This window comes from Mauremys reevesii, linkage group 25 (assembly GCF_016161935.1).
Source record: "Mauremys reevesii isolate NIE-2019 linkage group 25, ASM1616193v1, whole genome shotgun sequence".
NCBI classification, from domain to species: Eukaryota; Metazoa; Chordata; order Testudines; family Geoemydidae; genus Mauremys; species Mauremys reevesii.
This window is the reverse complement of record NC_052647.1, coordinates 11539667-11556672: the sequence shown is the minus strand read 5'-3', so window position 1 is coordinate 11556672 and position 17006 is coordinate 11539667. Positions and strand designations below refer to the sequence as shown.

At 53.1% G+C, this 17006-nt stretch overlaps 2 protein-coding genes across 8 annotated transcripts in view; one reads left to right on the top strand and one right to left on the bottom strand.

Moving 5' to 3' along the window:
* Positions 1-958: 958 nt before the first annotated feature.
* Positions 959-3689, bottom strand: RLN3 (relaxin 3). Its single transcript, XM_039514432.1, has 2 exons — positions 3231-3689; positions 959-1681 (listed from the first exon to the last, which is right to left on the bottom strand). Exons 1-2 carry the CDS (start codon positions 3388-3390, stop codon positions 1413-1415), a joined length of 429 nt encoding a protein of 142 aa, XP_039370366.1. The 5' UTR covers positions 3391-3689; the 3' UTR covers positions 959-1412.
* A 2794-nt stretch (positions 3690-6483) lies between these two features.
* Positions 6484-17006, top strand: part of RFX1 (regulatory factor X1) — a 45154-nt gene continuing 34631 nt past the window's right edge. For 3 of the 7 annotated variants that reach the window (XM_039514422.1, XM_039514417.1, XM_039514416.1), the window contains exons 1-2: positions 6485-7242; positions 16109-16433. In XM_039514422.1, coding sequence (XP_039370356.1) covers positions 16160-16433 — 274 coding nt within the window. In that variant the 5' untranslated portion in view covers positions 6485-7242; positions 16109-16159. Of the gene's footprint in view, positions 7243-16108; positions 16434-17006 lie in introns of all 7 variants that reach the window. The other 4 variants (XM_039514421.1, XM_039514420.1, XM_039514425.1 and 1 more) reach the window with 2 other exon arrangements.

Here is a 17006-nt window from a genome sequence, read left to right as displayed (position 1 = left end):
CCTGGGTTCTATTCCCAGTTCTGATGGGGAGTGGGGTCGAGTGGTTAGAGCAGGGGGTTGGGCACCAGGACTCCTGGGTTCTATTCCCAGTTCTGATGGGGAGGGGAGTGGGGTTTAGTGGTTAGAGCAGGGATGGGCTGGGAGTCGGGACTCCTGGGTTCTATTCCCAGCTCGGGAAGGGGAGTGGGGTCGAGTGGTTAGACCAGGGGGGTTGGGCAGCAGGACTCCTGGGTTCTCTCCCCAGCACGGGGAGGGGAGTGGGCGCTAGCAGTCAGCACTAAGCTAACTGACTCCACCAGCTGGGTTGATCAGCCCCACAGATTTGAAGGCTGACTCTCTAGCTGCAGCCCACCAGCCAGAGAATCCAAGCCATGGGGCTCGGCCCTGCAGTCGTGGACCAGGACCCCCCTGTGCTAGGGGCTGGACAAACAGAGGACACGGGCAGGGTTTGAGAGTCTCCCTTGCGAGTGGTATTTACCAAGCTTGCCTAACCCTCGCTATTATTCATCGATCGGCAGGGTCGGACTGGAAGCGGGAGGTAAGAGGAGAATCATTCCTGGAATTTGCCATAAAACATCCCCCCACAGGGAAGTGAGGTAGAACCTGACGGGAATTCTCAGCCCAGGGGCTTCCCCAGGAAGGGCCATGGGGCATAGCTGGGGCACCAGCTACTCCACCCCCAGCCTCTCCCAGCAGCGGGCACTGCAGGAACAGAGCAGGAGAGCTGGATGCGTGGGGAGCTCCAGTCCCAGCAGGGGGTGTTGCAGGGAGCGGGGCAGATGTGCCAGCTGTGGGAGGGTAGCTCACAGCCATTGCAGTCCCGGCTTTTCCCAACAGGGGGGCGGGATAGGGAGTGGGGCAGATGTGCCGGCTGGGGGAGAACTCCTGGCTACTCCGGCCCCATCCAGCCCCCGATTTTCCAGCGTGTGCCCCTGATCCCCGACTCCCTCTCACACCATTCGTTTCTTTTGATCTTTTATTTAACCCTGAATACAAGCGCACGAAGCGGCAATGTGGGGGTGACACCACAACTGGAAGGGGAAGGGCGGGGGCGAGATTCATCCTCTGGTTCCTTATTCGTGTCCCAATTGAAACTCAGCCTCCAATCTCCATACGCCCCAGGACCCTGGAGTCCACCACTGCCCTCTCCCCAGGGGCCACCCCCACCCTGTCTGAAGTCACACACATTTCCACGGCCCGGTCCATGCAGTCCTCACTCGGGCAGAGCTCCCAGGGAGCTGAGCAACTGCAGAGCTCTTAATGGTGGGTTTCTACATGCAGCCGTGATCCCAGGGCCAGATCCCAGGGCTGGTGCCAATCAGAGCTGCTCTGACGCCAGCTGAAGGCCTGGTACCAACATGCGGTGCCCTGCGCCGAACCCTGCCCTGCCCCCTTGCCCCAACCCCCTGCCTCTAGCACAGGGAGCTGATCTCGCTTTTGCTGCAGCCCCACTTGCAGCACGAGGTGCTCAGTCCCGCCATGACGTCCCGGACGGCGCGCTCCAGAGGCCAGCTCTCCTCGGCGAGGCCGCGGCCCGGTTTGCCTCTCCACCTCTCGTGGTAGTCGGGGGAGAGGTCTTGGTGGGGCAGCATCCCGGGCAGGCGGCTGGCATCCCACTCGCTGGAGGCGGTTTCTGAGGAGTCTTCCCCTGCAGGGGGGCCGCTCAGGATATCGAGATCACCTGCAGCGGAGGAGGAGACAGGGAAGTGGGAGGGAAGGGGTTAATGCATAGAGAACAGAAAAGGAAGACCCAGGGACCTGGCCCAGAAAGGTCACAACTTCCTGTCGACAGCAAGACTAGAACTCAGTTCCTCCTGCTCCAGAGCACTGACCTCTCCCGTTTGAATTGAAGGGAAAATCTCCCTCTTGCTGTTAGCAGTATAGGGCCTATGACACACAGTAAAACCTAGATGCCTTATCATGCTGAGCATGGCACAGACACCCCCTCCCCAAGATCGACACTTCCCATCACACCAGTCACTTCACAGACACCCCCCTCCTGAGTGAGATTGGGCCCCCCCCAATCACAGTGACTGGACAGACACCCCTTCCTGAGTGAGATCAGGGGCCCACATCCCATCATGTGGGCATCGCCCCGACAACACGCCCTCCCCCCAAACAAGGCCAGTGTCTCCACTGCACCAGACCACCCCCACCCCTGAGATCGGGGCCCCCCCATCACACCAAATGCCGCAGAGAACCCTGGCTCCTGCTCAGCCAAGAGCAGGGTCCCCATTGTGCCAGGTGCTGCACGGACACAAGGGGAGAGACAGTCCCAGCCCTGAAGGTCTTGCTCTCTGAACAGATCAAAGCCTCACTCTACAGATGGGGAAACTGAGGCATGGTGAGGGGAAGGGACATGCCCAAGGTCCCCCAGCGGGGCTGGTGGCCGAGCCGGGAATAGAAGTCAGGGCTCAGTCTGGCACTTGCAGCGGGAACAACAGACAAGTCCCAGGTAGCAAATCCAACACTAGCCCCACGTCAGGACTAGACACTAGGCACTCGCGGGCCTCAGCCCAGGCAGCGGGGATCAGCTCCAGCGCTGACGCTCACTGTGGGTACACCGGGGCAGGGCTGACTGAGCCAATGCCGTGTGGTAACCCGTTCCCGGCCACGCGGGGTTCGTACGCCCCCTCACAGATCCCCCCAGCTGGTGGGCGATAAGGCAGGAAGCGCCGGCAAATTTCCCGGGGAAAAAATTGCCGTCGGCTTCTGACTTGTCATGGGAGCAAATCTGCTCTGGGAGCTGCTGGAGGGGGACCCTAGATCTGCCTTTCTGGGGAACACGGGCTCCCTGTGCTGCTCCTAAGAACTGAGCAGCGATCTACACCCCTACCCTGGCGGCGCTGGGGGGAGCAGACTCTCAGTCACGCCCGGACTGTGCCCAAGCCTCAGCGCGCTTCACTGACATTGAATTAAGCCTCACAATCCCCACCTCCGGGGAGGCCAAGTAGGGACACTGATCCCAGTTTTACAGGTGGGGAAACTGAGGCACAGAGTGGGGGCGTGAGCTGACAAGAAGTCACGCTTGAAGTCAGTGGCAGAGCCAAGAATAGAACCCAGGAGTCCTGACTCCCAAGTCCGCCCCCCCCCTCACGTACCCCACTTCTCTCCCAGATCCAGGAATAGAACCCAGGAGTCCTGATTCTCAGCTCCCACTCCCATTCCAACCAGCAGACCCCGCTCCCCTGCCATTGGGTACCCAGCAGCCATGCACCCCCCCGTCTCACCTGCCCGTCTCCAGCGGGAGCCCCCACAGGTGAAGATGACGGCCCGGATAAACTCCCTCCCGCACAGCTTGACGCCGTAGGGTGGGTTCCGGCCCTCAGCCCCCAGCCTCAGCTCTGAGAGCAGCGTCCCAAAAGCCAGCGCCAGGAGGAGCTTCTGCATGGCTGCTTGGGGCGGCGAGGCCAGAAGAGCTCCCAGCTGCCTCCTGATCCCCACGGCAGCACCCTTTATAGCATCCCGCCCCCTCCCTGCTGAGGAGCCCCTCGGAGACACCGCACAAAGGGTGGCCTTTGGCCATCGGCTCTGGCGCTATCTCCCCAATTAGCTGGCCGAGTCACTCGAGTGGCACACAGAGACCTTTCCGTGAGCGCGGGGGCATCAGCCCTGGGTGCCAGGGAGCGAGACGCTGATAACCTTTTGCTGGTTATCGCCGTGCCGCGTGGCGGAGGGACAGACGGCGGCGGCGAGTCAGAGACGGCCCCCGCCCGCTCTCTCTCACCCCCCCCTCCGTGCATGGATCATCCATTCAAACCCCTCTGTCGTCCCCTCACCCCCACAGCTAACAAGGCCAGGGGTCAGAGCTGCCCATGCAGCACTGCCGGGAAGGTGGGAAGCTCCTGAGGGCCCCGCTCTCTTGGACCAGATTCTCCCACCCCTTGTGAGGATCATTAGCCCACTTTACCATGGGGGGAAACTGAGGCACAGAGAGGTCTGGGACTCTGCTGATCTGTCACAGCCAGTCAGCAGTAGAGCTGGGGACAGACCCAGGAGTCTTGTCTGTCTGCTTTGCTCTCTCCATCCCGGGAGTCGTTATGGGGACCTAGGCTTTGTGGATGGCAGACAGGCCATTCCCTATAGGGAAAGCTGGAAGAAAGACAGTTGTGAGGTGCTCACAGCTACTCCAATCCCAGCCTCTGCCAGCAGGGGGCCCCGTAGGCAGCGGTGCAGGAACACATGCAGCCATAGGCGCATCACTCAGCTCTCCAACCTCATCCCTTCAGCGCTTCCCCCACAAGCTCATCACCCAGCGCAGGGCGTTCTCGCATCACCCCAGACAGCAGGAGCAACTGTAACCTTTGCTTATCTCCTTTCAATTATGTCCTTCCTCCTCCGATGTGAGAGGCCTTGGGCTGTGCAGCAAATGCCAGCCTGTGGTGCAGAGATAACCCCGGCTGGAGCACAGTGCAGCCCCTGCCCTGCCAGCTGATAACTAATATTTCCAAACTCAGTCACACTCCGTGCTCTCCCTGGGGGGGGGGACGCTCTCTGTGCTGGGGAGGGACAGCGCCACCATGTCTCCTTTGATGTTTCTTATTCTTCTCTGGAGATAAAGCTACACGTGCCGCTTCCCCCAGATTCATGTGCATTTCGCACAGCGACAGCTTTGGGGCAAACGCTTCCCCTCCCCAAACCTCCTCGGGCATCCACCGAGTCGGTTTTTAAAGGTGTGTTCCACGAGACATGCAGACTGATTCAGCTCTCACCCCAGCATAGCTGCACCGACTTCACAGGTGTCACTCCTGATTTAAGTGACTTCAATTTAAGTTGAAGGCTGGAGCTGTCCCTGGGGGGGTGGGGATTTGAACCTGTGATGACAGGAAGTTTCACACCTGCTGCTTCAGTGCCCTGAGCCATCTCCTCCCTCAGAAAGCACAAGCCAAGCTGCATGCATTTGGTAACTATGCTAGACTTTTACCTGAATACCAGGCCTAAAGTATCAATTCAGGGATCTTGGGAATCTGAGAAACAGGTTTCCTTCTTTGTCAGTTTCATCCAACAGGCAGGGGATTGCAGAGGCTCAGAAACAAAAATCTGTGAGATGACAAGAGAGGGGTCCCTCTGGGCCTGGCTAAAGCACATCAGCACAGAGGACCTGCCACTCCCAGGTGAGGAACTGGGGTGGATCACGCACCCTTTATGCTTTCTGGAGGCTGCTATCTCATGCTCCAAGATCTCAGTTCTCATGTTACGATCGCAGAGAAAAACCGTTGGAATGTGGTCAGACACTGGCGGTCAGGGTGATAGGCAGCAGCATAGAGCCTAGCAGGGAAACGATACAGGGATGGCTGCAGAGAACTTGATTGTCCACTGTCCGGAATTTGTTTATTTAGTCCTTTATACAGGTGCAAAGTAAGTGTCAGACATTCCTAAGTCAATACGGGAGTATAGCACTCACCAGACACCAGTATTAATGACTACACATGGGGCAGGCAAGTCAGAATCTGGCTCTGTGGCTTTCAGAAGTGTCTCTGTGTCAATGGGGCGTTCACTTTGAAACCTAACAGTGGTTCTTAAAGTGTGAACATCACTAACTATTTCAAAGCTCACCAGAAAGGGAGACCGAGGAGCACCAGAGAGTGGAATCATGTTCTGGTGTCTTGAGAGGGTGAGAGCGCATGCGTTTTGGGGAAGGGACCCTCTTTTTGGTCTCTGTTTGTATAGTGCACAGCATGATGGGCTCCTGGCCAATGGCTGGGGCTCTTGGGCGCTATCATAACAACAGCCTTATTTTTTTCCTTATTTTCCAGTTTGACTCCTGACCATTCGAGGAAAGACCAGCGGGCCATGAAATAGGTTCTCCTGAAGGTAGAGACCAATTATCTGTCTAAGATTCTCATATGGAGCCTTTGTCACCATAGCATTTGAGCACCTCACAACCTTTTAACGCATTCATTTCCCCAAACCCCTGTGAGCCAGGGGAGTGTGATTAACCCCATTTTACAGATGGGGAACTGAGGCCCAGCGAATTGCCCTTGGTCACACGGAGAGGCTGTAGCAGCGCAGGAAATTGAAGCTGGATCTCCCACGTCCTCAGCTAGCATCCTAGCCCCTGCACCATCCTTCCTCTTTATGCATCATAGGTAGTCAGGAAAAGAAAGAGTGCACCTGGCCAGGTGTGTAGTCTGGCACATGGGGAGCAGCTACAGGGAAGCTTGCCTCCCTGCAACTTGTGCTGTGCGGGATGTAATGTCCCAGGAGCACACGCCTCCCCCCTCCCCCGCAGATTTGTGATCAGGACAGCAGCCTGTGTCAATGCATTTCACTGAGCCTGTGCATGCTGTGGGCACAGCTCTGGGGATCTGCTCTATGTCGGGTGCATGCTTGTGCAGTGCCACCGAGCACCCAGTGATGTCATCTGCATATCAGTGACATCACTGCCTCACAAGGCATTGCACCACTGTGGGTTTTTGAAGCACAGTGTGATGTCACACCCCGCGCAGCGACGTCACAGGTTGGAGATAAGAGGTGGTCAGTGGCCCATCCAGCCACAGCAGAGACAGGCAGGCCAACACCCGTCCTCTGCTAGTCAAGAACTACATTTCCCATCACCCCACAGGGAAGAGCCCGCATGCGCATTTCTCCCACGCTGGGCCGCGGAGCTACAGTCCCCAACTGCCGCTTCCTCTCCAACTGACTGAAGGCGTCTGTAACCAATCGCAACCCGCCAACGCCCTGACTGGCCAATCCCAACCCGCCTCCTCAACCCCCCCCGCCCCCCCGAGACCGACAGAGGACCTGCCCAATCAACGTGGAGACAGACATGGAGAGAAGCCAATCAGCACGCTCCAAGAGAAACAGACCAATTAAAACCACAATAGGAAGCGGGACATTGAATGAGTAGCACGGCCTGCAACCAATCAGAGGGAGCAGGGTGCAGATTGACAGCCAGGGTACCCAATGGAGCAGCCAGCTCCGTCCAATCAGCCCCGGGGCCTCCCTCTCTCCCCCCTTCGGCCCCGCCCGTAGCCGAGGTGGGTAGCAACAGTTGCCCCGGTGAGGGAACACGGAGGGCGCCATAGCCACGGTAGTCGTGGCGACCAGGAAACCCGGCAACAACAACAACCGCCCCGAGCGGACCCCCTCCCCCCCACACCGACTAATCGATACCCTCCAAAAATCCGGCACCGCCGCGGCCGATGACCGGCGGCTCCACCCGACCCCGGCGCGTCGGATCCTGAAGTGAAGCCGCCTCCGCGGGGCTCCGCCACCGGGCCGCGGGGAGGGACAGTTCAGGTGGGTCCTACTCTAATTCCCCCTCCACACAAAATGGCTGCGGGGGAGGGGGGGCCGCGCCCCTGAGAGGAAAACGGGGGCGGGGGAGACAGTCGATGACTCGGAGTCTCGAGGCTGCTCGCGCCAGAGGAAGGCGCCGCCCTCGCTCGAGTGAGGGCCTGGCCGTTGCCCCGGGATTAAGAAGGGCCCAGGCCCGGTGGGCGGGGCTTACAGCGCTCCCCGGTGATTGGTGGGCGGGCGGGCCAATGAGAAGAAGCGGGGCAGCGGGGGCCACCAATGGGGACAGGGGAGGGGGAGGGGCCGACAGGGGGCGCCCCCTGCCCCCAACGCTGGGGTGGGTTTCCAAAGTGGGGGAGGGGCTCCCTCTGTGAGGTCATAAAGCGCGCAGCAGGGGCGGTGATGTCATGCGGTGACCTCACAGGGCGAGCGGCGACGTCCCAGGGCCGGGGACCCCGCTGGGGTTTCGTTGGGGCGTCATTCTGAGGCGCCGCCAGGTCAGCGAGGGAGGCCTCCCCCCCCCGCCGTGACGAGCCATTAGCACAGGGCCTCGTGTCGGCCCAGCACGAGGGCGCATTCCAAAGTCAAGACGTTACTCCAGTGCCACAGGTCTCAGAACGCCCACGCGTGGCCTCAGAACCGCTTCGCGCCGTGTAGCGGTGGCCATGTGCTCAACTATACGAGGGTGGCAAAATACGCACAGAGGATGCATTATGATATCATTGTATGATGTCAGACTCGTCCTGGCAAAAGGGGGTCTTGCCTCAGAGCAGCGTTGGGCCACAAGAGGTGATGATGATATGTTGAAAACTTCATGTCTTAACCCGATGGCCGTCGTGTGGAGTCAAAGGTGATGGGCGGTGACAGTGCCTTTGAAATGTCATCACTCCACAAGGCCTCACGCTGACGTCTCAAAACACCATCACGCTGTGGGTGACACGTCAGTATTGTGTCAAAATGGCATCAAAGCTGCCGCTGCTCATGCTTGTGCAAAATGTCAGTTTGACAGTGTGTCAAAGTATCATTGTGTTGTCACACTGTGGCACTGGACGATGACAACATAGCATCAAAATACCACAGATCAGACACAGCACGATCACATTTCCCAGGCCCTGGAAACAATTGCCAAACCCATGAATGTCCTCAGTAAATTGAATCCTGTCAACAAAATTGGAGCAATTCAGGAAAATTAGGGATGGGGACCATTCGCCAGGGAAATTATCTTCTCCCTGGCTCTAAATTACCCATTCCCTGGCTTTAAATGTTCAGTAGGGGGTGGATTTGCACCTTCTCTATATTTTCCTGTGGTTCGCATTACTGTTTCATAACTTTATTATGATGCTGCGTTTATCTTGGGCTGTGGGTCCTTTGTGTGACTTTTCCCTTGATCTCCTGCTGGGCATTTCACAAATAAATTGCAAGGGGATAGGTAAAACGGGGAGGAATGAGATGTTGTTATACATAGAGATGAGGCTTGGGGGGAATAGCTACTAGGAGTTGTATGGACATTGCTCAGCTTAGGTTGAGTGAAAAGGAAGAGGAGGCTCTTACGTTGCAAAAGTCGGGATACAGGATATAACCTTGCAAGGTGCTGAGTGCCCTCAACCTCTCTTGAAGCCAGAGGGAGTTGAGCGTGCTCAGCATCTTACAAGATCACGCCCTCTAATCAGGGATCTTGGTTGTAAATTTGTCATTCCAAAAGCCTGGAGAGTTTTAATTTGTTCCTGTCATCCATGCCCTTTTGTATCAGTCTGGCCCCAGCCAGCGTTAAGGAAATCACATGTTTTGTGAAGAGAGTCCAGCACTTTGTCTCATGCATATGGAGGGGAGGATGCTGTTCACAGGATCTAACTGGAGAACAAAGTGCATGAGAAAAAGAGACAAGCTCGGCAGAATAGTCTGTTGCTTTGATCCTTGGTGAGACAAATCTGTCGTTTAAAGGGCCAGTGGAGCTGGTGTGAGTGGACACTTTGTGTCATTAAACACTAAAATTAACACAAATAAAGGGAAACGCTCAGGTTAAAGATCATATGTTTTTTAGAAGTGTTCCTGCCTTTCTTTGAAAGGAAGAGTAGTTTTGTGATTAAAGTACAGGACTGGCAGTTAAGAGTTCTGGATTCCATTTCTAGCTATATGAGAGGCTTCCTCTTTGACTTCAGGTAAACCACATTAACCTCTCTGCCTCAGTTTCCCTATCTGTAAGATGAACATAATGATACCCACCTCCCAAAAGCATTAAGAAATTTAATTCATAAATGTTTGCAATAGACAGTGTTAGAGAAGTACAGAATAGTAGTAATTATCATTTTCTGTGTTACTCCTGACACCTTCAATTTATAAAATGAAAAGATTTTACAAATCAGATTCACATCTCACTATTTATGCTGGGTCCAGGGCTGAATTTGGTCAGTTTCACTTTTATTTCTTCACCAATTTCACCTTCAGGTTCTCAAACAGTAGCTCAGTACTGCAAAGTTGGCAGCCACTGGGGTCTTTGCTGTTGTGGTCCCCCCCTTTGTGCAGCAGACATGGGTCTTCCCGAGCATCTTTGTGTGCTTACAGACCCATACAAAGCACTTCCAGACTGGGTCCTACACATTATGAACTCTGACATTTAATCACAAGGCTCAGGCTGTTAACCTGAGGTTCCTGGCCAAATTCCAACTCAGGTGATTCCATTTTGTTTCTGCAGTTTCAGCTGGATACGGGCTTCTTCTTCAGTCCCTGTCCTAAACTATATGCTTGCTGTGTGCTGTTAAACAGCTGCCACATCCCACCCCAGAGATAGCTGCATTTTAGTGATAATGCCAATGTGTAACATGCTCCCTGGGATTCCTTAGAAGGAAAAGGCTCCACAGGAACATGGATTGTTATTGTTATTTGAGCTCATTGTGTAAGAGTTTTTAACCTTCAAACCTTGGTGAATTTCATGCTGATGAAAGGTGTTGGATTGAGATCGCTCTGCAGAACAATGACAAGGCAAGCTTCCCCTGTGCATGTACCCCTCCTCCAGCCTTGGAGGGACCCACTCGGGGGTAAGAGGCAAGTATGGCCCATTTAACCATTAGCCAAGACAGTCAGCTAGGTCCCACTGTAAATCCTAACATGCTGGGGGAATTTGTTCACAGCACTGTTGTCCCCAGATACTATAGAAGCCCGGTTCAGGCTTGCAGGGTAGATGAGAATGTTTAGATAAATCAGAAGTATTCAAGTCATCAGGGCCTGATGAAATTCATCCTAGGGTGCTTAAAGAACTAGCTGAAGCAATCTCGGAACCATTAGCAATGATCTTCGATAACTCCTGGAGGACAGGTAAGGTCCCAGAGGAGTGGAGAAGGACAAACATAATACCTGTCTTTAAAAAGGACAAAGAGGACCTGCACTTAGGAAGGAAAAATCAAATGCGGAATAAATGGCTAGGTGGTAATATAGCTGAAAATGGTCTGGGGGTTAGAGTGGATCACAAGTTGAAATATGAGTCAACAATGTGATGCAGTTGCGAAAAAGGTTAATATAATATCATATATATTCTTACTATAATTCTGGGGTGTATTAACACAAGTGTCATATATAAGACACGAGGTAGTTGTCCCGCTCTGCACGGCACTGGTGAGCCTCAGCTGGAGTTGTGTGTCCAATTCTCGGAGTCACACTTTAAGAAAGACGTGGACAAACTGGAGAGTCCACAGGAGAGCAACAAAAATGATGGAAGGTTTAGAAAATCTGACCTATCAGGACAAAATAAAAAACTGGACATGTTTAGTCTTGGATAGGTCGACGGAGGGGGGACCTGATAGCAGTTTCAGATCTGTTCAGGGTTGTTATAAAGAGAATGGTGATCAATTGTTCTCCCTGGCCACTGAAGGTAGGACTAGAAGGAATTGGCTGCATTTGCAGCACGGGAGGTTTAGGATAGATGTTAGGAAAAGCTTTCTAACTATAAGGATAGCAGAGGACAGGAACAGGCTTCCAAGGCAGGTGGTGGAATCCCCATCATTGGAGTCTTTAGGAACAGGTTAGACAGACACCTGTCAGGGATGCTCTAGGGGGCTGGATTTAATGTCTCTCTTGAGATCCCTGCCAGCCCGACATTTGTGTGATTCTATGAGATTAAACCATGAGGTGCAGCACAATTCAGGATCATTGCTTAAACACACTCCAATCCTGTCTACCGTGCACAAGCCACCTGTCCTGTGCCGTTACCCCAACCCAGTAGGAAGGAGAATGTGGACAAGCCCCTAAGGTGGTCACTAGGAATTGTCCCGTGACCACTTCCAAACTCATTTTACATGGGTCACTAAAGTAACTCTAGGTGCTGGCAACTTTTGGTCGCTACCAAATTACCAATGTAGACTGGGACCAGCAGCCGAGAGGTGACCCCTGAACCAGCCAGTTCCCCCAACACCTTGCCGCTGGATTGGGATGTCTCTCTCTCATTCCCAGTGGTCACCGAGTCTCCCAGCTGTCTGCCATTTGCATTCAGCATCTTGTGCAGAGGAAGCTTCCATAGCACATTGGTAGACTACTGTGTGCTTTTTAAAAAAGCACCATCCAAAGATCGTAGCAGCCTTGTGAGCTGTATCCTCTGATTGGGGCATTCAGTAGCCCTGAGTGTTCCTTTGCTCTGAGGGAGGAGGGAGGAGGACAGGCTAATGCAATCCGGAGGCCCTTTCAGAAGGTTTTATGTGCCTGATTTGAGAGATTGGCCTTCTTGCTCTGCAGCATTAGAAGAATCGGCAGGTGGCTGGAGCCTGGAACTTGCCTCAGAAGGGGCCTCGCACCCATGTGGGATGCAGGCCCTTCAGCATCTCGGAGAATCAGGCCCCATATTTGTTTGCTGTGATTCATTCTGGGGGTGGGGAATGGATCTAAAAACAGACAGGTTATTTCCAAGCTCGGCATGTTCCTAAAGGAGTGACCAAGGGCACAGGAACCTTTGGAATGTGGATTGTGCCTTGTGCCTTAAGCTGAGCCCTGCGGCTTTGCGCATGCTGTGGCCTCCCTGCCTGCCGGAAAGCGATCCTGGCTATCGCAGTGCTGTTGGCATGTGGGAAATGCCTGGCTAGCCGCATGTGCCCATGGCTGCAAATGATCCATAGGGGACACTTAGTAATGTCAGAAAAGAGAGGTCTTTTCATTGGCTGAGAAGCTCTTCACATCTTCAGTGAGATTTGCAGCTATTAACTAGGTAATCCTCTCTGTCCCCACAGGAGGTTACTATCCTTATCCCCATTTGACATATTGGGAAACTGAGGCACGGAGGGTGGCTTGCTCAAGGTCACAGAGATGGGTATAGAATCCAGGTGTCACCCATACCTCTCAGAGCAGGGACTAGAGGCAGCTCAAAGGTCTGCTTTAAGAACTAGAACTCCTCCTTCCGGAGGCTCTAGGCAGTAGTTCTTTCCTACCTGATGCTTAGACCTCTAAGCCAGTGGTTCTCAGCCCGGGGCCCCCTGGGGGGCCGCAAGCAGGTTTCAGGGGGTCCTCCAAGCAGGGCCAGCATTAGACTTGCTGGGGCCCAGGGTAGAAAGCCAAAGCCTCACCGCATGGGCCTGAAGCCCGGGGGCCCTGAGCCCTGCCACCCAGGGCTGAAACTGAAGCCTGAGCAATGTAGCTTTGTGGGGGCCCCTGCAGCATGGGGTCCCAGACAACTGCCCTGCTTGCTACCCCCTAACGCCGGCCTGGGCTTTTCTGTGCAGAAAACTAGTTATTGTGGCCCAGGTGGGCTGTGGCGTTTTTATAGCATGTGTGGGTAGGGGGACACCTCAGAAAGAAAAGGTTGAGAACCCCTGCTCTAAGCCAGCTCTCCCAGCTGTGATTGTGGCAGCAGGCTGGAGTGCTGCTGGGTGAGAAGACCTCAATCCTCAGCCGCTTTAGAGGTGTGTGTGTGTGTGGGGGGGGTGTACGCTCAGATACTTGTATCTATTCACACCCTTCCTTGGTGACCTGGCGGTGAGAGACAAAGGAGCAGCCCTGCCCCCGGCATGCCCAGTGCGTCCGATGGTCCAGAACCCTCACACCCAAAGGGTGGTGGTAGGTAACAATGAAAAGCTGAAGGGTCATTGATGGAAACCCAGCCCCTGCTACATGCGGGCTTGGCCTGGGCCCTATCGGGACTATTTATTCAGATGCCCAGTCTTCCATGTCCATATCCAGCTTCCTCCCCTCAGAATATCAGGGTGCCCTTATCCTGTAGGTTAAGATATTCATGTTTTTAGCTCATTATCATAGACATCACCTATTGCTAAAGCAAGTTTGTGGTTAAACATCTGCCAACGATTCTATCCTAAAATACCCACGTCCAGGCTCAGCTCAGTGTTCTTGAGGTTGCCTGGTGTCATTATGAACCAGCTCCCTCTCTTGAGCAAGCTGTTCCCAGTTCCCCAAATCTAGGGTAACTGTCAGGCCATTTTCTCAGAGCTAAGGGTCATGGGCCTGCTTTACGTATGCTAACCTGCTTGAGCCAGTGTCTTACAGGACACGGGCCTGTAGATTCCTTGCGTTACTGCCGAGCAAAATAAAAGGCTACGGTAGCTCTGTGGGCTCTGAGAGCCAGCGAGGTGGAAGGGACAGGGAGAGCTGGGAGGCACGCAGCTGGGAAGCACACCAAGGCAAACAGGCACCCCTAGACTGGCTCTGGGGTGGGAGCTTTGGCAGATCAGAGTGACAAATGATGCTTGCATCCGAAGAAGTGGGTGTTCACCCACGAAAGCTCATGCTACAAAACATCTGTTAGTCTATAAGGTGCCACAGGATTCTTTGCTGCTTCTAAATGAAAACTGTTGTCGAAAAGCTTCAGGGCAGACTCTAGGCAGTCATGACTCCTCTAACTCCGGAGTCTGGGTTGTTGTCTCTGAGAAGCAACTGATGGCCTTGGCTGCTGCGTACAGCACATGATTCTTATTACTTCTCCCTCAGAGACCCTGGTCTAGGAGCACACACACCAGAAATGTTGCTGTCTGAGCTTCTGTCCTGATCTTTAGCAGTGCGGGAAATGGATTGGTCTATGCAAAGCTGAGTGGAGTTGCTCCATGCCCTTCCTCAAAGCACTTCCCCTCTGAGGATCTCAACTCACTTTACAAATATTAATCAATCCTTAGTGTTATCTCTGTTTTACAGATGGGGAAACTGAGGCACCAAGCGGCAAAGTGACTCAGCTGAGCTCTTCCAGTGAGTCACTGATGGATTGGAGAGTGGGATCCAGGAGCTCTGACTTCCAGGCTCCTGCTCTAATCATTAGATCACACTAAAGCCAGCAGTCAGGGTGGTGAGGTTCTGCTAGGCTAGAAGGCACTGTGGTCTAGTGGGTAGAGTAAGGGATCAGGTGAAAAGAAATATGGATCTGGTCCTAACTCTGCCACTGACTCATTTGTGTGTGCTTGGGAAGAGTCACTGTCTCGCTCCGTGCCTCGGTTTACCCACTTCACTAGCATCTCCCAGAGGCTGTGAGATGTCTAATTAATTAATGCTTGTAAATTGCTTTGAGATCCTCAGTCCAAGAACGCTCGGGAGTGTCAAGGGATTATTGTAGACTGGACTCTACTGCCATGGGCTCTCTTGTAACATGAACATGCTACGTAACAGTAAGTGTGATGTGTGTCAGTAGTATGAGTGAGCACTCTCCTTCTCTAATATATCTGAGGCCTGGCACCCTTCTGCTGATCCGGCCTGCTTCAGACCTTCAGATTTCTAATAATATTTGACTTTTGCATAGCACTTTTCACTGCAAAGCTTTTTGTGAATCCTTCAACATAAACCACCAGTGAAATGCAGTCTCTTCTGGGGCTTAGAGGGGCAATCAGCAGGTGCACAACAGCAAAAAGAAGGGAAATTTAACATAAGAACATAACATAAGAACATAAGAACAGCCATACCGAGTCAGACTAAAGGCCATGAATAAGAGAGAAAGCCCTGCCTTACTCCTTTGAAAAGTGTCCTGGGATGTTTCCATATCCGTAGGAGCTGATGGACCTTGTTTTATTTTAATTTTATCCATGACTCTCCAACACAGTGAACTGCACAGGACTCAGCCTCAGAAGGGGTGAGCTGGTGACGCTGTCAGAACCTCCAGCAGGCCTGGAGACGAAATTCTGCTCTTTTGCTGTGAATCTGTGTCTTTACATCAGTGTTACTGATTTGCAGAATCTGGTCTAGCGGGTTTCATGTCTGAGTGCAAAGCTATCCTTTCCCAGGTGCTGGACCAAATCCAGCCCTGGTGTAAGAGGAGAGTTGCCCCTGGGGTTGCAGTTGATCCGTCAAGCTGAAGGTTGATTGTTTGTTATGTGGAAATGAATGCACTTTCCAAAATCCCAGTTTCATTTGGAGATGCAGGCACTCAGCACCTCTGGAAACCGGGCCCAGGGCATCTCAAGTTGGGCACCCACAATCCGAGGCCACTACCAAAAATGCCAGCTTAAGGGCCTGCTTCTCCTCTCCCTCATGCCCACTGGCTTTGGTGGAGTTACTGCGGATTTCCCTCAGTGGAAGTGAGCGCAGAAGCAGGGTGATCTCTAATTTCAGTACAGTTAAAAAGGGTGTGTTGTAGCGGTGGGGATCTGGGAAAGATAATTGACGCAGCTTCGTAAATTGCATCCTGTTATAATATGGGGATTGGTTCTGAACAGGTTTCTCCAGAACCGTTACTTTTCCAGGCCTGTTTGTGCAGAGAAAGATGAACTCTGCTACTGCTTTTTCCTACTGTAATTGACTGTAATTAGTTATTAACCATGGGGTGTAATTAAGTTATTGCTTAACGAATAGAACAGCAGGGAGCTGTTTCTATCCCCGGATCGCTTTACAATTGATTAATTGTTTTTTCTTTCTTTCTTTTTTTTATTTTGTTTTTTCCTCTTTTTTTTCTCAACAAAAGGAAGCAAAAAAAAAAAAAGCCTTATTTATTATCATTTTCCCCACTGTTGGCATGGCAACACAGGCGTACGTTACGGAATTACAGGCAGCTCAGCAACAGTCACAACAGCAACAGGCGCAGCAACAGCCGGCGGCGACGGCGACAACGGCGGCACCAGCAGCAGCCCAGCAACAGTATGTAGCGGAATTGCAAAGCCCGCAGCAACAACCAGCCACTCAGAAACAGTATGTCTCGGAAATCCAGGCCCCCCAGCCGCAGGCTCAGGCCACGGGCCAACCGACTCCAACACCAGCCCCACAGCAGTATATCATAGTCACGGTGTCCGGTAAGTCTGGGAGGAGTGTGGTGGGGGAAAGCCTCATGGCTTCTCACATGTTATGGTTGCTCCTTCAGCCTGAGTGGTTAGTTAATGCCAGGGCCTTTCAGAATTGTTTAGGCTGAGGAATCGATTATACGAGCCAGGTATATTCTTGGTGTTACCTTGTTTATTTCCAAAAAATGTCTACGGAGTGCTGTTTCTCTGACCATAGAAACAAACAGCAGCAGGCAATTTCCTTCCTCCGAAATCCCTATGCCTGCGCCTCCAGCGAGCTCTGTGCCCAAGAAGCTTAGACACTCTGCTTCACCTCAAGGTCACACACTCCTGGCTGTTTTTTCCAACACACACAGGCAGCAACCAACATCCTAGCCCCTGTGTTTGCAACCAGGGAAACCCCTCGGCCCATACAACTTAGCTCTGACCTATCATGTGACCTAGCACCTTGGGCGGTAGCTTCCATGTTTGCAGCTGTCTCTGCTACCTAAAGAGTCTTGATTGTTTCTTCTGTTGGGCCTAAAACTATGCTTGCCACAAACATAAGTTTTAGGTCTGGGGTTGTCTTTAGATACAAGATTCACT